Source organism: Notolabrus celidotus, chromosome 4, assembly GCF_009762535.1.
Source record: "Notolabrus celidotus isolate fNotCel1 chromosome 4, fNotCel1.pri, whole genome shotgun sequence".
Classification (NCBI taxonomy): Eukaryota; Metazoa; Chordata; class Actinopteri; order Labriformes; family Labridae; genus Notolabrus; species Notolabrus celidotus.
The window spans coordinates 27021439-27043522 of record NC_048275.1 but is presented as its reverse complement, the minus strand read 5'-3'; the positions used below and the strand labels follow the sequence as shown (position 1 = coordinate 27043522).

Below are 22084 nucleotides of genomic sequence, written 5' to 3'. Positions count from 1 at the left end.
GAGGAGGCGGTCTCTTGGCTTCAAAGCTCACGAAAGGTTGAGGTGATCAATTATGGTCAATGTACTTAATAATTCTGTTCTAGGATCACTTTTAAAAATCTAAGTTTGCCAAATATGGCCAGAAGAAAAAAGAAAGCAGACCCAGCAGAGAATTACAGTACACTGAATGTACATGCAATTTGTGGCATCGCCCTGGATTAAACAGCTTCCTGTCCTGTTTATGTCCAACTAACCTGAATGAGATGTCTGGTCTCCACAGCCACAGGTCTCCCCTCTCTCATGCTGTCTGTGAACCAACTGATGTCCAGCACATGCATGTTGGATAGATTTTTCAGGTCACACTCCTTCAGCCAGGCCCAAAGGGATGATGTGTGAATGTCCTCTGACACCACATGAGTGACCACATCACTGTAGAATGAGAAGAAAAAAAGAGCTGTTCAGTTCACAACATTAGTCCATAATGAGAGAGCTCAAGAGGAGGTGAGAGAACTAGTCAGTGCCAAACTCAAATAAGCATTTTTTGCCATCTAACAGTTTGAATGGCTGTGGGAAATCACAAAGATAATCAATGAAAATGTTTAGACCCACAATTTAATACTAAACAAAATGTTATTACAAAGCTGTTTGATGATGGAGATATTGTCAATCGATTGTTCAGCATGACACAGGGTTAAAAAAAAGTCCCTGAAATGTCAAACTTGTGCAAGAAAAAAACATGGTGAGGGCAAGTTAGGAATGTGAATGCTGGCTGTTGTTTATCCTACCACCTTGACAAAATGAAGGAGTTGTAGTGTTTTACAAGGTTCTTGAAGTTACTTAAAGGAAGCTCACCATCAATAACTCACAAGCACATTTCACTTGTGGAATATGTAAACCATGGCTATTTAAGGAAGACATGGCCAAAAAGACTCATGTAATTATCAGTACTAGTCAATATTTATATTTATATATTTATGATCAAGTATCTTTAAAGTCACATATTGCATCTTAAACGTCAGAAAGTTTATTCAAATTGACATAGGATTTCTTATTTCACCATCGCAAATATAGTATAAATCCCCACAATGTGTAGCCTCTGAAATAGATGCTTGACAAATCGGCCACGTGATTAGATGTTCAAGTTAACATTATCACACTTTTCACTCTAAACTATAATCACTATATTCAAGGTTTCCTCCTCTAAAATGATCAGTTTCATCCATAGACTGTATGAAATATGGACGTTGTATCCGTGACGTCACCCATCTGTTTCTGAAGCGCTGTTTTGTGGCCAATCGGCGGCGGCAGCCATAATGCTGCTGTCAAGCGATTGTGACGTAAAGAGGCGGGCTTTGAGCCTCCTAGCCAACAGCTACAGTGTTCCCGCCTGTCAATCAAGTCAGCTGTGCCTCTCATTGGAAGACTCGTAATCTCAATATCTTCGAAACTGCAGCGTTAGAAAAAATATATGTATAACAATTTATAATAATATGAAATAATACAATGATACCTGGGTTACATTTACCTGAATTAGATGGAATCAAAGCAAAGGTAAATGACAGTGAAGGTTACCTGCTGGGTCATATTCTGAAGTCCTGAGCCACCTACAAACTGCTATACCAATAAAACTATTCATTATGACAAAGAAACCAGTAACGTTTCAGTGTTGATTGTCATCAAGACTTTGTTTGTGGTGTTTTTCGATTAGATTTGATGGATGGTTGCCTTGAAACACAGCCTCAAACTGCCATTTGTTTTGATAAATTATGTGCCAAGTTCTGATTGACTGATGAAAGCAATCTTCTCTGACACCAGTGAGAGTAGTGCAAAAAAGAATACAAATGCAGAAAAATCTCAGCCAAGCAAAACAGTTTAATTAACAGAGAGTTCATGTGAAACTAAGTCACTGCCCATTCATTAAATGTATCTTAATGCAAGGCACACTAAAGCTTTGCCACAATGTTTATGGATTTCTGTAGCTTCCAGGATACATCGATTTGTTTGACTGAAAGATTTCCTTCACTGCTTGATTGAACAAATATAACTTCCTTGTCTTCGTCTCATAGGCATTTAGTCTGGAGTGAATCTTTAGAAATGCAGCTCAGATCCCAGCACCATGGTCATCCTCAAGCTGTTTGGGGATCAACACTGGGTGAACAACAATCAGCGTAGACCCTCAGCGCCTCCCTCCACTGTTTGAGAGCTGAACTCATTCAACCAGTGCCTCCTACTACTCCACCGAGACTCCTTCAACAGACTTTTCCTCCCCTCTGCTTCCTGCCACGAAGTCTAACTACCATACCCAATCAGGGCGCCCAGCCGTGCCTAATTACCCTCAGCTCGCTCCTCCTCTTACTCTCTCCTGGCGTGGGCAAACCAGTGGAAAGACTCCTCAAGAGATGTCCCGGCAGAGCTCAGGCTGAGGCCTAATTGGCCAAATCACGGGCGAAACAAATCTTCTTGGCATACCAGTCCAGCCACCAAGGGTCCATGTTTAAAATAAAAATCCTTCCCAGCACAGAAAACCTTTCCAGCAGACACATTTGAGGTATCTAAGGACACAGCTATTATCTGCAAAAGCTTATATTGAGATGCACTAAACATAAGTCAAAGCACTGTGATGAAGGTTTGGCTCTTGGGTTTATTTCCCTCAGAAATCACAAAACGCTTCCTGCTCATGCCGTGTTTACTGAGATATAATCCAGGCCCTGAATTTGGATCTTCATTTTATGCATAGCTGCACAGAATGTAAAACAGCAGATTGACATGCAAATGAGCAGCACCAGCTTGTTCTTCCCAGAATCAGTGGGACTGAGCCCAGACACAAGGACAGGATAAAGTCAATGGGCTTTGATATGGAGAACTCTCTCGAGTCGTCTCTCTGTCCTCGTTCATGTCAGCAGCTTTCCTCCTCTCCTTGCCGCTGAGAGCCATCAGGCGGATCAAACATGGAGGATGTCCAGAGCAGATTTTTACAGCATGGCGAGGTTTCATCTGTTTACTCTTGACAGTTCATCCCTGGAGACATCTTCACTGAGATACACATGGTAAGTGTAGTGGTAGTAAATTAATCATCATAAATTAAAATCTAAATCAAATTACATTAGATTATTAATAAAGCCACTCAAGGGAAGCTGCTCCACGCCTAATCAACCAAGATGTCACATCACAGATAAACAACAACATGTTGAAGGGGTTAGCCTGAGGCTGTATAACTACTCATACGCTACAAAGATTTTCAAAGTTTGTATGGCATTTATACGCTTTCTCTTCCACTCAGGAGAACATTGAGTATCTACTCCATTAAACTTAAAGTCAAACATATTGTAAAATGGTTCTAGTTTGGCTCAGTATAAGCAATGCACTACACTGTAAAATATCAAACACAGAATCAACTTAGTCACTGAATATAAAGATGAGTGATGTGTCTCCACCACCTTATGTTGTACAAAAGTGAAGCCAAAATACCTCCTGCAACAGGTGCTGACATCTTGTGCATTTTTAGCAAAAGTCTATCCGTCTGTCTGTGCAGTGGAGATCAGTACTGACATCCGGCCCCTTCTGCCAACATAAATTTACATTTGACTTATCAAGAACACGGCAAAGATCCCTGGGGTCGGCACAGTCCACAGCAAGACAGATTATTGTGCATTCACTGTTAAAGGGTTTTCAGTGACTTTTATGTTAGCGTTCATTGAGTGTCCTCTACTCTGATAATCATTCGACTCAGGAATTCAACATCCAGGGTCCTGAATCAGGCCTCATTTTTCACCCTCCGAACCACTTTGACTTGAGTCTTTGGTAGACTATATTTAAATCAGGGTCACAGGATGCTACTGGTAACTTTTCCACTCTCTGTTTCTCTGTTCTTTAATAACTAAATTGAACATATCAAATGCCATCTCTATTGACAGAATAATCAGCCAATCGTACAATGAAGAAATTATTTTACTGTTGCATCAAAGTTAGAAGGTTGGAATTTATATTTGTCATGAATTCAGATCCAAAAAGAGAAGTTAAAGCCCACTGATTTAAGTCTTTTTTAATTTATTTTAAATTTTTTTGTACATTGGTGCAATGGTTTGAGTTTTACCCAGATATTAACATACAGTTCCACTTTATGCATTCACCCACCAACCATACCAGCTTTCTTGTACATGGTTGCAGTGGAGGAAACCCAGCAATCATTAGGCGAGGGGGTACACCCTGGACAGATAACCAGTCAGTCATGGACAAACAACACACTTACACTTACACTCACTTACTCTCATAGGCAATTTAGAGTCACCAATTAACCTAACAAGCATGCTTTTGGAGTGTGGGAGGAAGCTGGAGCACCCTGAGGGAACTAACCCATGCACGGAGAGAGCATGCAAACGCCATATTAAAAGGCTTGTTTGGCCAGGGATCAAACCAGGAATCCTCTTGTTATTAGGTGACAGCAGTAATCACTGTAACACTACATTGTACAAAAAAGACTACTCATAAAAAAAGCCTCACAATTTTAACAGGAAAGAAATCTACAGAAGAGGATTAGGGCCAATGGGAAAACAAAGAAGGTGCAATACTTTCTTCAAAGTCTGAGATTAAACCCAGAATTCTGAGTTTTATCTCAGAACTAAAAGTATATATTTCACCTTTTTTTTCAGTGGCCTTAATACTCTTTCTTATAAATCATCCCTCACTCTCTGAAAAACGTAAAGCTTTGGCACCCCCTGTGGACAAAGCGGCACCTCTTACATCTTTGTGAAAGTTGTGTGTTCTGACAAAAGATCCATCCTTTTTTCTTTTCACAGTGCCATGTATCATACTGTGAATATCTGCTATGGAAAATGTAAATAAGAACTGTTCTTTAGTGTGCTTGTTTGACACCTACCACCTCACACTGGTTACAGGGATTAAAAAATTACAATACAGGGATTTGAAATTTTGTTATTGATGATCTTGTTTGCTTTTGCAGATTACAAAGAGGCTCACTGTTAATTTCAGTCTGCGTAAAAAGCAGTCAAAAACACCCCACAGGAGCTTTAAAATATTTTGATGAGTCTCCTTAAGTTTATGCATATGGTTTTTTAAAAGTCAAACGGTCTTCCTGGCAGAAAACTAGCAAACCAATCAGAAATGTTGTGTCTGTATTGCAATTTATTCCAAGGTTGTTGACCTATTTGTATTAAGAAAAGAGAAAATTAAAGGTAATGTGCTCTCATTTAAGTCACTGAGCAACTTTCAGCCAAGTCACAGCCCCCTGGTATAGAAAAATGAAGCAAATGCAACACAAATGCAGTTCTTAAAGAGTCCATTTGAGGCTGGTAGCAAAAGCCATTAAACCCTATTAAAAGTCTGATTAGACTGGCTTTGTTATAGCAGAATGAAACATATCTATGGCTTTGTGCATAAATGGGGGCTAATTTTCGACCTCTTACCTTCTTTTATAGGAAAAAGGCAGAGACGTATGTCGACATTTGCATAATAAGAGGCGTGACCAAGATTACTGATAAAGTGGGTGTGTTGAAGCTGCTTCCCAGGAGGCTCAAGTTAGAATCAAAACAGGTGAAGTCCATATTTCCAATATGGTGATATTCATCTTTGGTCTCTTCAGAAACCAACATGGGACGTCACTTAGACCGTGTCCATGTTATATACAGTCCATGTTTGTGACACACGTCCATTCCCATCCCCCTACCATGAGTCTAAAATGTTTTCCCACTTCTTATATCTTTTTTCAAAGTGTTGCAGTGCGTGGAGTTGTGCTCAGACTTTGGGATGAAGTTTCATTTCAAACAGTAATTCATAATTAGTCTCTCAGTCCCCAAAGCAGTGAGGCACAAGGTCAGGGAGGGGAGTTAACTTTGAATCTCAGATGCTGCTGAATGAATGTCCATCAAATATCTGTCTTTTATTTGCTTGAGCCTTCATTGGAGCCCATCAATCAGCCAGGACAATATGTCGATATTTGGATCCATGTTCGCAAGCAGCAGACTGGAAATTGGGACGAAAAGAGAGAGATGTATCAGCGTGTCGAAGTGTGTGAGAGCACATTTCTTTCTGCACGAAACAATGCACACAGTGTATCGGACCATGTGCTCCAGGCAGTGTGCATACAACTTGTGGATGACTGGGAGGTGCTGCGATCAAGCTGCAGCTGATATCAGTTTTGTTGGCTTGCAGAATTAATGTCAGTTTGAGGCAGGCATGCTCCACTTCCTGTTGTTGGTTTCAAACAATTGTATCAAGCAGAGTGTAACCGTAGGAGCGCTCAAGCTGTGTTTCTGGGAATGCTGCCATGGCCAAGTTGGTGCACGACTGACGGGCACACTTAGATATGCATACAAACATACTCACACACATATGCAGTATTTTGGTTCCCCTTTATCTACAAGGAGCATATATTTATTTATTTTTTACATCAAGAAAACTTAAATGAGAGAAAACTGCCCTTGCTTTAAAATTTCAAGAGTGAAATTGATTCTTGCGAGAGACACATGTGCATCCACTCATGCCCGCACACTTATTTGATTTTCAGAGTCTGACATGGAGTTACCCGCCCCCAAAACCCAAGCAGTCTTTTAAAAGTGGAGGTTGCATTTACGGAATCAGTGGCCTCAAAGGAGAGCAGCTCTGAAACACTGCGGGTGTTAAGCAGAGGGCCACTGCTGTGTTGGGATTTAAAAGATACTTTCAATTAGAGGCAGAAAAAAAAGAAAAAAGGCATGCTGCTTCTATAATTACCGCACAATAGATGATTCATCATTGTGAGGAACAAGCTCGCTAGCTCAAAAAAACATCCCTCCTTAAGTGTGACTTAACAAACTTTAGACAAACTCATTAAAAAGTTTGTGTTTGCTCTGTTACCTTTCTTCCAGTGTTTTTAGTTTTATCACTGCCAGCTCTATGTAGCTGGGTTATTTCATTTCTTACCCGCACTAAACATGTTTGTGTAGAAGCTGTGAGCCATAGCTGAGGGGGGGGGATTCACTAAGGTGTAGCCGAGAGGGGGTGGATACCCTAACCTTTCTTAAAAAGCATTTATGGGACAATAGAGGCTCTGGAATGAGCTAATTGGACTTCTGCCTCTTTTAAAAAGTGTATGAAAGTAAGAGTATGGCATAAAGTAACACCAGAGAACTGCTTTTCCTATGATTTCCAGAACTATTTTTTAGTTTAACTGTCTGACTTCTTTTCTGAGAACATTAGGGCCCAGTTATTCAAAAAGGTCATTTGGACAAAGGGATGTAGATCTGCAGGCTTTTCAAAGCTTCATTCAGTTTAGGTGCTTTTATTTGAACATGAGGATCCATATCCTGCATGAGTCTCTGGTCCAGGTCTAATGGGAGCTATACAGGGCTATTCAGAATGAATCAACCCTATGATTTCAGCTCCTCCTGTTTACAATGTGGCAAAAATGTTAGTTCCTGATAGCATCGGTAGACAACAGAGAGGATATTCCTAATATCACTCTCAATTTATTTGGAGAGCACAAAACTTTAGATTCCTGGTTAATGGCTGACCAGTCAACAGCAGAGAAGAAGACAAGATGAGGAAAGCAGCACCTAAACTAGAGAGGGATGTTAAAACACACAGGGAGCTGAGTGGAAGAGTTGAACCAAGTTGAAAAAAACAGACACAAAGCAACCACAAACTGCAACGCTGCAGGCCTCGGCAGTGTCACAGAACTGTGTGAGTTAAAACGCCAACAGAAAAGGTACGAGGAAGAGGGGGTTTTTATTTTCCACATCTGCTATGAATATGCTTATTGTTGTATTCTTCCGTGAATGAAAATGTTAATTTTAATGTGTAAAACAGGATTATGCGAAGACTCAAACATAAATTGAAATGTTGAATTTAACCTTAATTTTACACACAAGTACTCTGATAAGAACACAGTTGCGTCACATTATTATTCTAAGGACAATGACCAATGTAATACCAGCTCCTGTATAAAAAATGTTCACCCCTTATCTTTAAGATTTATCTGCTGCTTACTTTAATGATAAAAAAGAATTTAAAAAACATTAATTTTATCATTATTATTATTATTGCTATAATAATGTTTTTTTGTCGCACACCAACATTGAATCTACAGTACCTTTTAACCTTGAGACATTTAAAACGTAGGTCCCTTGTGTATCAAATATTTCAAGTAATGTGTTGTTGTCATCAGATATTACAACCTGCACTCCTGTTAAGTGATCTTTCATAGTAACTGTGTAATCTCCTTTTTTGCAAAATGAAAATAAAAAAGTATCACATTGATGCTGAGTTGTCAGACAGCTCTAACAAGCTCTTAGTATTTCCACCTGTTTCAGGGAAGACCTTGAAAGCCAAACACAAGTTCAAATAAACAGCCTCCCTCAGCTCTACATTTGAAGCCGGCCTCTGTGTGTCCTCTTGAGCTCTACATTCAGAGAAGCTTTTAAACCTGCTTAGTAAGTGAACAACAAAAAGACAAGCTTTTCTTTTTCCAACCTGAGGACGTCTTCCACAATAAAACCCTTCGACCTGGCCAGCTGGGTCAGAAAGCTTCTCCTGCTGCGGCCCATTTTCCTCTCCACCAGGTACAGTCTGACATCCTCAAACTTCACCTCCTCCTGCCTGGGAACGCAGACGTCTGCTGCTCTCGACCTTTTTCTGACTGGAGGAAGAAAGGGAGAGTGGAACATCTTTTTTTAAAGGGTGAGCTATATTCAAAGTGTCTCTGCACCTCTAGGAACTACATGAGCTTTATATCAACTGCCATCCAGGAAAAAAACGCCAATATGGTAAAACCACGGCTGTTAATCTCACAGTGTTTTTTATTTATTTATTTACTGACAGGGGGAAAGTGTGTCGGTTGGAGCAGGGCTGGTTAGGGTTGGCAGACAGGAGGAGTCTCTGGCAACAGGTGCTGAGGATTTGGTGTTTACCAAAAAAAAAAAGAAAGGGGAACACCTGCCAACTTCAAATGATGGAATATAGAAGAGAAGAAGATAAAAACACACTGTTGGCATGGAGTTATTCATTTCCAGTAGATGTTGTTCAGAAACACATTTGGAGGAAGTAAACAAGTTGTTCCTTGAAAAGCTGTTCAAAAGTTTTCCTGCAGTGCTGGCAAGAGGATGGAAGTAACAGAGTACAAATATTTGTACTGTCTTTGTCTTACTTTCTTTAAACCAGGCGTCTTACTGAGACTTTAATGCTTCTGAGAAGAATAAAAGATGATTGATCCTTTTTGTCTTCAGTACACCCAATCTTCTTAACTTCATTACAGACTTTAACAAAAATAACATGAAATAAGTAGTTTGGTGGCTAATTAATGAGTGTTCATCACATGATAACACATTACAAAGTAAGCCAAGTAAAAGGGACTGAATAAAGAAGAAAACTCAGTCGGGAAAAATCAGTATTTTTTTTGCTTGACATTCGAATAGATCATCTTCAAAATACTACATGATGTTCAGTAAGCTTTTCACAAAAACTGTAATTAGAAATAACTACTCTTGTCTACTTTCACTTATGTATGGGGCCACTGAAGTCCTGCAAAGGTCATCATTTTTATCCCGTGTTCACAAGAAAAATAAGCTTGTGTGTACAAGTTATTATTACCTGCACACAAGATAATGTACCTCTGCACCAGGTATAAACTTTCACTTTTGGCTTCGACAAGCCATTTAACAACAGAAACATATTAGTTATCTTACAGCCACCTTCTTAGTGGGGATAAGCTAAAGTAAATGCTTGAACACAGAGAGCAATAATATAGCTAACGGTTGAGTAACCTTGCTCCAGCACAGAGATTAATGATCTATAACTAGAACAGCATTACTTGGTGAGCCACAGTTACTCTACAGCAAATCCACATAACCACTTAAGTGTTTGATATTAAATTCAGAGGTTCTCTTAAACATACCAAATAGGTAATTAATATATAATAAAGTAAAACAGACTTATGTCAGACTTCAACATTTCTTACCACAAGAAAAAATCTATGTGCGCACAAGATAAAAACTATCATCTGAAGGGACTTCAGGGGTTTTGTATGTATGCCTTTTTTTCTTCAAAGTATCGGTACTTCAACTTATATTCAGAATACTTGTACTGCTGCTCACCTCTGGTCCTGGCAGGCAGGCACCCTCTGTAAACAGACTATTGGAAGTGTTTGGCTATGGATGATGCCACTCCATCACTCCGTCCGGGGATGATAAATTGTGCTCCTGACATGTGCACAGCAGTGATCTAGCTGTCATAGTTTGAAACAAAAACAAAGAAGGGGAACAGGAGATAAACAAAAACGTACTTAAATTAAAATCCACAAGAAAATTCCACGAAAGAAACACTAGAGATCACACTGAAGATGCAGGGAAGACTGGGCAAAACATTCAATGAACTGTCAACCAAGGAAACACAGAGACTAATTACACAGAGGGTAATCTGACACAGTTGTGACACAAGACACAGGTGAAAATAATCAGGGTGCAATCAAAAAGGAGGGAAACACAAGGGCAGTAGGTAAAGCTAAACCAGACACAGAAGGAACAAGCAATCCAAAATTAAACAGGAAACACTGGAGACTGAACTAAGAAGTACCAGTGAAAATACATACACAAGGAATACAATAACACAAGACATGAATGGCAACTGATATACACCAAACAAAACCACAGTAACGACAACCCAAGGCAGGATCAACAAAAAAAAGACTAAAAAAACAAAATCAGGAATATACAAACCTGAACAAAACCAACTCATGACCCTGGCTGGTTGAGCCTTTGAGTTGATGACAGTCACATCCAAAACACACATTCAATTTACTGATAAAATAACAAAGCTGCTTCAGGTGGGTAGTCCATAGAAGAACAGAATATTGTGTTGGTTTGAAGCTGATGTTCATGACTTTAATAAGTTCAAATACTCTTTGGTAACTTTTGGTTATGTTTTCTCTTACCCTTCCTTCTCTACTGTGCTAATCAGGTAAAGAACGCTGCAGGAGCCATCATTTGTCAACAGAACTGTCAATCGTTATGTCAAATGCTATCTTTCCTTAAATAACTTAACTCAGAAAAATAAACATTGACATAAATCATCATGATAAGAGCCAACTGACAGTAGATAGGGTGTCTATGAAAAATGTATTTGACACGTCTTTAATTTTTCTAGTTTTTGTTTCTAGTTCATGTTCGAGCTGTTATAAAGGAGGAGGGGTTGGCTTCACTCTTATGGAGCTGCTGTGCAGTCAATTTTTTATACAGTCTGTGGCATAAACTTGGTGAATGGATCTGTGCACGTTTTTACCTTCATTGATCAGCTCAGAGCTACATTTCACTGTGAGCACACTTTTGGTGATATGAACCTGTTATAAAGTCAATGAACATAGACCTTTCTGGAGTTCCTGAGCACCACTGACTCGTAGGTTCCTCTGAGACGCTGCCATTGCCGGCCTGCTGCTGTTAATGTTACAGACTACAGCGGCTACAGACTACAGCGGCAACAGCTACTACTATTACTATTACTACTACTATCCATCTCTCTCTCTCTCTCTCTCTCTCTCTCATATCCCTCTTTCCAACCCCAACACAGTCGAGGCAGATTGGTGTCTAACATAAGTCTGGATCTGCTTGAGGTTTCTGCCTGTTAAAACGAAGTTTTTCCTTGCCATTGTAACTAGCTAAATGCTGTGAGGTGCAATGCTCATGGTGGATTATAATGAGATAAAACTGACGGCCGCGACCTTGTCCTACATGTCTTCCCCCTTCTCTGCTCATAACCCTAACCCTAGGATTAGGGATAGGGTTAGGGTTAGGGTTGTGATTAGGGTTAGGGTTAGGTTTAGGGTTAGGGTTGTGATTAGGGTTAGGATTAGGTTTAGGGTTAGGGTTGTGATTAGGGTTAGGATTAGGGTTAGGGTTAGGTCTAGGGTTAGGGTTAGGGTTACAACCAAAACTTAACTTAAGCAAACAGAACTAGAACCAAACTCAAGCAAACAGAACCAGAACCAAACTCAAGCAAACCCAACCAAAACCGAACCAGACCCGAACCAGAACCATACCAGAACCGAACCAGAACCAAACCAGAAGCTTACCAAAACCGAACAAGAACTGAACCGGACCGAACCAGAACTGTACCAGAACTGTACCAGAACTGAACCTGAACAGAACCGAACCAGGACTTTTCCAGAACCGTACCAGAACCATAACAGAACCATACCAGAAGCGAACCGCACCAGAACTGAACTCAAGCAAACAGAACCAAAACCAAACTCAAGCAAACAGAACCAGAACCAAACTCAAGCAATCAGAACCAGAAGGAAACTTGAGCAAACAGAAAAAGAACCAAACTAAAGCAAACAGAACAGGAACCAAGGGTTAGGTTTAGGGTTAGGGCTAGGGTTAGGTTTATGATTAGGTTCTGATTCATAATCCTAGGGTTAGGATTAGGGTTTGGTTTAGGGTTAGGGTTAGAGTTAGGATTCGGGGTAGGGAAATGATTAGGGTTAGGGTTATGATTAGGATTGGGGTTGGGGTTGGATTAGGGTTAGGATTAGGGTAAGGGTTAGGATTATGATTAGGGTTAGGGTTATGATTAGGGTTAGGGTTAGGGTTAGGTTTAGGGTAAGGTTTGGGTTAGGGTTATGATTAGGGATAGGATTAGGGTAAGGGTTAGGTTTAGGGTTAGAGTTAGGGTTAGGGTTATGATTAGGGTTAGGTTTAGGATTAGGGGTAGGGGTAGGGTTATGGTTGTGATTAGGGTTAGGGTTGTGATAAGGGTTGGGATTAGGGTTAGCATTAGGGTTAGGGTTATGATTAGGGTTAGGATTAGGGTTAGGATTAGGGTTAGGGTTATGATTAGGATTAGGGTTAGGGTTAGGATTAGGGTTAGGGTTAGGGTTAGGATTAGGATTAGGATTAGGGTTAGGGTTAGGATTAGGATTAGGGTTAGGGTTAGGGTTATGATTAGGGTTAGGGTTATGATTAGGGTTATGATTAGGGTTAGGATTAGGATTAGGGTTAGGGTTAGGGTTATGATTAGGGTTAGGATTAGGGTTATGATTAGGGTTAGGGTTAGGGTTATGATTAGGGTTAGGATTAGGGTTAGGGTTAGGATTAGGGTTAGGATTAGGATTAGGGTTAGGGTTATGATTAGGGTTATGATTAGGGTTAGGATTAGGATTAGGGTTAGGGTTAGGGTTATGATTAGGGTTAGGGTTATGATTAGGGTTAGGGTTATGATTAGGGTTAGGATTAGGATTAGGGTTAGGGTTAGGGTTATGATTAGGGTTAGGGTTATGATTAGGGTTAGGGTTATGATTAGGGTTAGGATTAGGATTAGGATTAGGGTTAGGGTTATGATTAGGGTTAGGATTAGGATTAGGGTTAGGGTTAGGGTTAGGATTAGGGTTAGGGTTAGGATTAGGATTAGGGTTAGGGTTAGGGTTAGGATTAGGATTAGGGTTAGGGTTAGGGTTACAACAAAAACTTAATTTAAGCAAACAGAACCAGAACCAAACTCAAGCAAACCCAACCAGAACCGAACCAGAACCGTACCAGAACCTTACCAAAACCGAACCAGAACTGAACCTGAAAAGAACCCGAACAGAACCGGACCAGGACCATACCAGAACCGTACAAGAACCGTAACAGAACCGTAACAGAACCGAACAAGAACCGAACCAGAACCAAACTCAAGCAAACAGAACCAGAACCAGAACCAGAACCAAACTCAAGCAACCAAACTCAAGCAAACAGAACCAGAACCAAACTCAAGCAAACAGAACCAGAACCAAACTCAAGCAAACAGAACCAGAACCCAAACTCCGGTTTTCAAGAAGACTCTCTCTGAAGGAACAGATGTAGCCATGATAAACAGCCTCCCCTCCATCACCTTTATCCTATATCCTCACACGTGATTGGCCGCATGGCCGTCATGCTGACCAATCAAAACAAAGTTCTGCTGTGAGCAGAGCTGGGGCTGAGCACTGTGAGAGCTAAGTAGCGAAAGGAAAAAACTGGGAGCTGGCTCTCTCTCGATGCAAGCCGGCTCTTCTGATTCACTATAAAGCATCGGCTCTCAGAGCCGCAGCTTTTGATCATGACACATCAGTAATGTGCTTAATCTGTGTTACAGTTATGAGGGGGCCTTGGACAATTTTCTCACCTGTAAGGGGTCCCTGGCTCCAAAAACTTTGAGAACCCCTGGTCTAGCTAGCAGGAGTGCAAACTCCCGATAGTGAAAACAAACGGAACAAAAAGAGCGACACAGCTGCACAGAAACTCCACGTTGTAGACATCGCTGATCATAATAGACATCGCCATGCAGGAAGACAGTTTACATTTTTTTAAATCTCTGAGAGATCTTCAAATACAGAGTGCGTCTTTACACCGGTGTGATTTTTTTCAGAGTTTACGGTAACTCAAATAAAAAAACGTGACATTTGCTTTGTTTTATATCGACCACATAGCAGGATGAATATTATGATTAAGCAGGTATATTCTGAGTTTGAGTTGAGTTGAGAAACATTTGTGGCCATTTTTGTCATTCAGTTCTATTTAAGTCATTAATGCACTGATTCTCTGATCATTATTATTATTTAATTATTTCAGTAAAGCAGCTTCCTGATTCCTTTGCTGGCTCTTTTGTTTTTTTCTTCGCTCATTTTATATTTTTTGAGAAAAGAGAAAGCTGAGATGTTGCCCATCATTGTTACTTGGTTGCTGTACATCTGTGGTTGCATTATTCTATTATCAATTTGCCATAATTTTTTAGTATGTAAGAGATGATTTCATTGATAGCCATAGACTACATGTCTTTCAATGTAGACTTCCACTGAGAGGAACATATTAGACTATTTAGGAACTAAATTAGGAACTAAATTTAGACTGTCATACAAGCTTGATCATCAATGTAAATGTCCTGGAAAATGATCTCTGGAAAAGAGTGGGAACCATGCCATTGTCATGGACACTGCTGGAGCTGCCTGCTCCTCCTAGCCCCACCCACCTGCTCACACACACTGCCACACCTCTTGATTTTGACCTCTGTCTGTTTCTCTCTTTGGATTTCAGCCTGTTGCCTCTGAACCTCTGTCTGGTTGGACTGCTTAATTGGTTTTGAACTTTGGAACAGACTGTATTCTGCTCTGCCCTCTGACACATTAAAATTACTGTTTTTGCCTTATTCCTTCTTTGGCCAAATTATTCTGCACTTGAGTCTCATCTAAACCGTGACACCCATACACATTTACACCCAGAGAGAAGGGTTGCAAATAGCTTAGAGAAATCCATCTAAACGCTGAAGCATCAATACATAGCCTACCATCCATTCATCCACCCATGACAGTTAAAATGACACAGAAAACAAAAGAGGAATATAGGGAAAACAGTCCATATATAAATACTAATGCTGCTAATATGAGTCCAAAGTCTGTACAAAGGGGCCCAAAGGATCTTCCCTTTTATGCTGATACTTAAAATCATTGGTTCCCAATTTCTCCACAACCAAAGCCTGTTCATGCAACTAGCTTCTGAAACAGGGTGAAGTATCTGATAGTTAATAAGTAACTGATGTAAAACAAGTCAAAGAGAAACCTATGTTGCCCCAGACTTTCAAGGAATTTGTTTGAGACCCCCTTCCAATTTAGTGACATGCATGGACAAGGTTTGTAACCATTAGGCTAGCAGAGCCCAGGAGGGTATAGTAAATAACTAGAGATAAAGATAAGATTGGGTTTTGCAGTAGGCTATGTCATTGGCTCAAAGACCTATAAAAGGTGCTGGTCAACAGTACTCTGGAAGTCAGCAGATTTGCAGAGCTGTCTTCCAGGCATTCCGCGGTGCTTGTCCGATACTGGTATTGTTTTCTTGTAATAAATGTATTACTAAACAAGCAAGCCAGTGTCACGAAGATTCCTTCTACATCTACACATCACGGGCGGTCCAGATACGACAAGTTGGCGTTGTTGGCAGGATCTGTTGTGGCCTCCTCCAGCGACCGCAGCAGTCTCAACACATCTATTCCTGCAACCACATTTGACGTCAGGGTGAGTGTTTTCTGACAAAAATTGTGGCACTGGTTCGTGTGCTGGGACTGTTGTGTTAGACTGGTTAGCTACACTGTATTAAATTATCTTGCGCGGGTATACTGTGATGTGCTGATGTTTGAAAGGATACTTCGTCTAAATTTGGGGAAAAGAAATAAGAAGATTGAAATAATTAATATGTAGAATAGCAAGAAAAACTAGTAACGGATAGTGAGCTAAATAATCATGCAAGATTAATGAAGAACAGGGCCCGTATCTTCTTAATAGTAAGTCATGTATAAATTAGAGACTTCCTGAAAGTTTGGCTAAAAAGAAATAGTTAAATTTCGGACAGAAAATTGGCAAATAAATTACAGATAAAAGGAAAAGAAAAGATAGAATGTAGAAAAGTGAAAAAAGAGAAAGGACTGAGTTAAAAACCCAAGAATAAATAAGGAAATGACAATTTGTAAAGGAAGAAGTTTTGATGAGGTTTAATAAAGATAGAAGAAAAGGATAAGAAGTCAACTTAAAGGAAGAATAAAGTGTTTTAAGTATAAGTTAGGGACAGATAGAAACATTTTTTTTTAAAAGAAGTTATGCTTTCCACTCTGTAGGAAAGATCTGTTTTAGCTCTCTGTGAGGGGAGGAGCTGTATGTGAAGGATATGTGTGTATGAACGTGCTTGTATCTCTCTCTCTCTCTCTCTCTCTTCTTCTTTTCTATTTTTAAAGGGTTTTCTGTTTCTTTCTAAGGGGTATAGAACTAGGTTAATAGAAGTGGAATAATTGAAGGTGTTGTGCTAAAGCTTGAATTGAATAATGTATATATATATGTTTGAATTCAGGCGGCAGCATAATACTGGCAAATTGTCCATGGATTTTTGTCTCTAAATAAGTCATTGTTTCAGGAAGATTTGAATTGTTTTTGAACGTAAGTCTGTTAACCCTTTGAGGAACAAGCAGTTTGAACATCAATGAAACTGGAACCTTGCATAATAGACAAAAATCAGGTCGACTAAGGTTCATAAAACTTTAGTGGTCAATAAAACACTTATCTGACTCCATAATCGGGTAAAGTGGGTATTGTTAGGAAGACTGCTCTCTGTGTGTCTGTGCTGTGTGTTTTGGCTGAGTATATATATATATACTGGGGAATGTTTTTGAGTAGGGTTAATTGATACATGGACGTCTTAGTAAATGAATATATATATATGGATATAGATGATTGAGTATTTCATGAAGAGAGACATTTTTTGCCTCTTTAGTGTCTAAAATATATGAGCCTCTAGGATAAGGGGACATTTATAAAGTTAACAAAATAAGCCTCTAGTATTAGAGGATGTTTTTAAATCTAATCAAATGAGCCTCCTAACATAAGAGGTTGGTTATATACTTAAATTTAGCCTTTTGCTGAAGTCTAAGGAGTGGAGAGATCATGCATAAACATTAAAGAAATTTCAAGAACAAAAGTGAGGAGAACATCTTCTGATGAAGTCTATCTTAGCTGTAAAGTCAGTTTTTTTTTGTTGTTTTTTGTTTTTTTTTTTCTTTGTATAAAGAGTGAGCAAGAGTGACTTTCTGGGTGTAGTCCTTTTCTCCCCCTTTTCTCTGTGCCTACATGTGCATGCATGCTGTTCTCTCCCTATAGGAAGAGAAAGGGAGGGATGAAGAGGAAATAAAATTAAAATGATAAAATAACCCTTTAGGTTTTTAAGGTGATAGACCATTGAATAGAGGGAATTAAATATATAATACATTAAAATATATATATATATATAAATATATAAGAGAAAAGCAGGAGATCTATTATGAGGAGAGTAATATGAGAGATATGATAGATTTGTATTTATTGTAATGGAGGATAATTCTAAGTATTGACAGATTATGTGTGAAAGTGTCATCAAAATTGTTTATTGAATTGTTTATAAAGATTTAGATGATGATAAGTTACTGAACTTTTGATTTGTCTTGTTCTATGATGTATGAGAGTTGGGGAAGACGGAAAAGATGGGATGCGTCTGAATTTGGATTCTCCAAAAGACAGATGGGAAGATAGTTGATTGTGCTTCACACCAAAAGGAGACTTGCGGATGAGAGGCTCACCACGTCCTGACTTCAACTGAACAGGCTAGTGCGATTTTATCCACAAACTCTTGCAATATGTGTCTTCGCTCACCTACCTGTGCACACACTCATTTATAGCTGATACATATTTAGTTTGTTTGCGTATATGAACTAAGTGTGTTCTCTTTTATTTGTTGCTGCTGCAAATAAGATCCTCTTTGTGTTTTGGGCTACTGTAATACATATCAGAATCGTTTAGAAGGGAAGCTTGGCAATGGACTGACCAATTGGAGTCTTTAATTAATTACTGGAGTATTATTGAACTCATTAATCATTTGTGAAAAGGTTAATTTGGTGGATATTATTTAAAGCTTTGGATGTGGTTTAGTTTAGTCTGATCTGAGCTGATTTGGGTTTAAACATTGAAGCTGTTTGATAATTTTGGCTAATGATCAAAGCATTTTGCGATGAAGTGATTTTGCTTTTTGTATCAAGAGACTTTTTTGATTTCCTCTGAGGTTGGCAAATTTATTCTTCTTTTCCTGACTGATTGTGGCTATATAGTGTTTTGTAAATAACTTTTTAAATTAATTTGTATTGATTTATAAAGGGAGGCATAAGAGAGTTACCACCATGTCAAAGATGGACACTAAAATTCTAAAAGTTAGAACCCCAATTGATGTGGTGCAACAGAATAATCCTCTTGTAAAAGGTATTACAAAAATATCGAAGAAATGGAGTAAGCGTTGGCCTGACATTGACCAGCCCTGGCCAGTGGAAGGTACCCTTAATCCAGATGTAGTTAAAACCATGCAGGTGCTTGTGTCTACTTACAAAACAGGGCAAAAGAAAGGTAAGAATGGACAGAAACGCAAGGAGAAGAGACAGACAGAGCTAGGCATTTTGCAGTTGTTTGAACAGGAGGGGCAGAGAATGTTAAAAGATGAAAGGAAATGTAGGGAAAGAAGTGCTGAACAAATAAGAAGAAGTACCAGGGAAACAGAAAAGCTAATGGCTGAAGTTAATACACCCTACTCACATACAGCCCCAGTGAAGAAGCCCCCACCTTATGAGAAGGAAGAAAAATGTACTGGTGTTTATCCCCAGCTCCCAGTGCTTAAACAAGGGGGTGATTATCACATCAAAGATGAGGATGAACGAATAATAGAGACAGGGAAAGCTAAAACAACCATAAAGATGTACCCAAACTCTAAAAGTAAAAAGAAAACAGCTCACCTAGTCAGTGAGGGTAGACAGATGTATAGAAGAATGGAAATGAGAGATGATAGTCAGAGTGAACAGGATGAGACCTTAGGAGGCTATGACCCAGCAGTCAGACGGTTGTTAGCCAAGGCAGAGAGAAGAGGAGATAGCTCATTGAGGAAAGCAGATTTAGGAAGACATGATACTGACGAAAGTGAAAAAGGAAATAGTGATGAAGACTCGGAGAGCGACAGTCTTTCATATCATGGTCCTGTAGCATCCAGTACTGATAACAGATATAAACAACGGAAGATTTTAAGAGAGATTGAGGACAGCATGGATAAATGCTTTGCAGAAATGGATAAATCTACTGATCAAGCACGACAAAGTGAATTGTGGGATGAAATAGAAAACTTGCAGAAAGAAAAGGAACATTTGAAGGAGAAGAACTCAGAAAAGCTAGAAACTCCAGGATATGCATTACGCTCAAAAAAGGGAGAAAAGGATTTTGGTAAAATGTGTCCAGTGATTGTTCGAGGACAGAATTTGGAGTATAAACCTTTGCAGAGCACAGATATGTCAGACATCCTTGACAAGTTACCTACTCTCCAGGATGGAGCACATCCTTGGATTTCAAAGCTGGAAGAACTAATGATAGGATGGCAGCCGGCCATGGGAGATATTAAGAGACTCTTAGCTAGTCTCATAGGGGTCCCAGCTATGGAAGAGATCTTACAGAAGGCAGGGCTTCACCGATATGTGATGACTGCAGTGAATGATCCAGAACTGTTTGCTGCAAGCAGAGGTCGAATGTGGAGAGCGCTGAGAGAAACATTCCCAACAAATGTTCATCCTGATAATATTTTCATTGAGTCATTAGGGCCACAGGAGAACCCTAGAGCCTATGTGTCAAGAGCTCATCAAGTGTGGAGAAATGTTACAGGAAATGATCCAGATTTGCATCAAATGGAGCAATCAATCCTGCGAACAAAGATACAGCAGGGGCTGCCTCAGCCAGTGAGAAGTAAACTGGCAGAGGTGGTAGGTCTTGGGAGCATGACAAAAGGCGTATACACAGATCATATAGCACACCAAGTTGAGCTGTATAGGAAAAAGGAGCATGATCAGAGGGAACAGGATCAGGAGATTTTGAGGAAACTTAATCAAATACAACTGGTAGATAACAAGAAAAAAGAGAGGAAACAGGCTTTGGTTATGCAGAATCCACCGCAACTGAATCAGTCAGCATCACAACCACAACAGGAACATAATCAGATTCAACCGCCCCAGTTAATACCAGTTGCCCCCATTACTCCCTATAGACAACCAGTTTTTGGTCAGTGGCAGACATGGAGAGGAAGAGGTCGAGGAAATGTAGGAAGAGGTAGAGGAGCAAATCTTAATCCACATTTTGAACAATCTTCAGAAGCATGCTATAATTGTGGACAGTTAGGCCATTTTGCTCGTGAATGTTACAGATCTGAAGGTGGTTTTGACAGAGGAGGTTTTAGAGGAGGTCTCAGAGGAGGCTTCAGAGGAGGTTTCAGAGGAGACTTCAGAGGAGGTTCCAGAGGAGGTTACAGGGGACAATCACACCCACCCAGGGGACCGGTAAACCCATACAGGGGTCCGGAACCAGGGTACTAGGGGTGCCCAGAGAACCTAGAAGGGGGGTGTCAGCTGGTAGTGTCAGGGCCGGAGCAAGATCCAATAATAATGGTGAAAGTAAATGATCAGCCATTAAAAGTGATGGCAGATTGCGGAGCTGCTTTCACATGTATTCGGCCTGAAGATGCTATACATCTCCCCATGTCCGGCCAATTGGTGCGGACTATAGGGTTTGAGGGCATAAAACAGCTGATTCCTCTTACAAAACCAATTGAGCTCTGCTATAAAAATCAGAAAACCACAATACCTATACTAGTGTCAGAACATACGCCTATTGCACTTATGGGTAGAGATGCTTTGTGTAGATTGAATTGTACAATACGCTGTACACCAGACGGCTGTCTGGTGGAAGTACCAAGTGATAGTTTGCATCAACTATTTATGACAACAGACACTGAGGCTTCTGCAGTGTTTTGGATTGGAAACATCAGTCCAGAATTACTGGAGCCAGTGAAGCTCTGGGAGAAGTTCATCGTAGCAAACATGTTTGATGCTAAGCTCCCTGAGTATCCACTCCATTGTACGCTGAAGTATTTTAAGAATGCTGCTCAGTCAAATTCAACAGAGTGGTTAAAACATCAGCCAGAGCAAGTTCAACTTAGCTCAGGCTGTATAATTTTGGGACCACAAGGAGTAGCTATGAAGATAATCAATAATGAGTATCTTGATAAAGAACATGACATCAAGACTAGCATTCCACATGTAACATTGCTGGTAGCAGAGGGTTATGAGCAGAAGCATGTGGGGTCAATGATGGTAGAAGCAGAAGAAGCCATTTTTGCACCAATACAGGGAAACCTTGCTATCTGGAAAAGCGAGGACCAGCGGTTCCTAAAAATTATGATCTCAGCTCAAGGACAGGGACGACCACAAACTGTACAGATGACGCATGAATCAATTCTCAGTGCTAAGTTAGACTCAGACTGTATGAGAGAGGAGATGCTGCGGCATGTTCCAGATTGTTTGTGGTCTCAGCATAGTACTGATATTGGACTTGTGAAATCAGCTCAACCCGTGAAGGTCGAACTTCGACCAGGAACCAGACCTCCTTGGAAGAGCCAATACCCATTGAGGGAGGAAGCAATTCAAGGAATTGGTCCACAAATTGCAGGACTGTTGCGAGCAGATGTTTTGGAGATAAGTTTGAATCCTCAGAGCAACACGCCTCTATTGCCTTTAA

General features: G+C 40.0%; 1 protein-coding gene across 4 annotated transcripts in view; it reads right to left on the bottom strand.

The window, feature by feature from the left end:
• dntt (deoxynucleotidyltransferase, terminal) overlaps positions 1-22084 on the bottom strand; it is a 140561-nt gene that overhangs the window by 79898 nt on the left and 38579 nt on the right. For 2 of the 4 annotated variants that reach the window (XM_034681130.1, XM_034681128.1), the window contains exons 1-2: positions 8446-8639; positions 234-408 (exon numbers count right to left, since the gene is read on the bottom strand). In XM_034681130.1, coding sequence (XP_034537021.1) covers positions 234-408; positions 8446-8639 — 369 coding nt within the window. Of the gene's footprint in view, positions 1-233; positions 409-8445; positions 8640-10064; positions 10350-22084 lie in introns of those variants that run through there. The other 2 variants (XM_034681132.1, XM_034681131.1) reach the window with 2 other exon arrangements.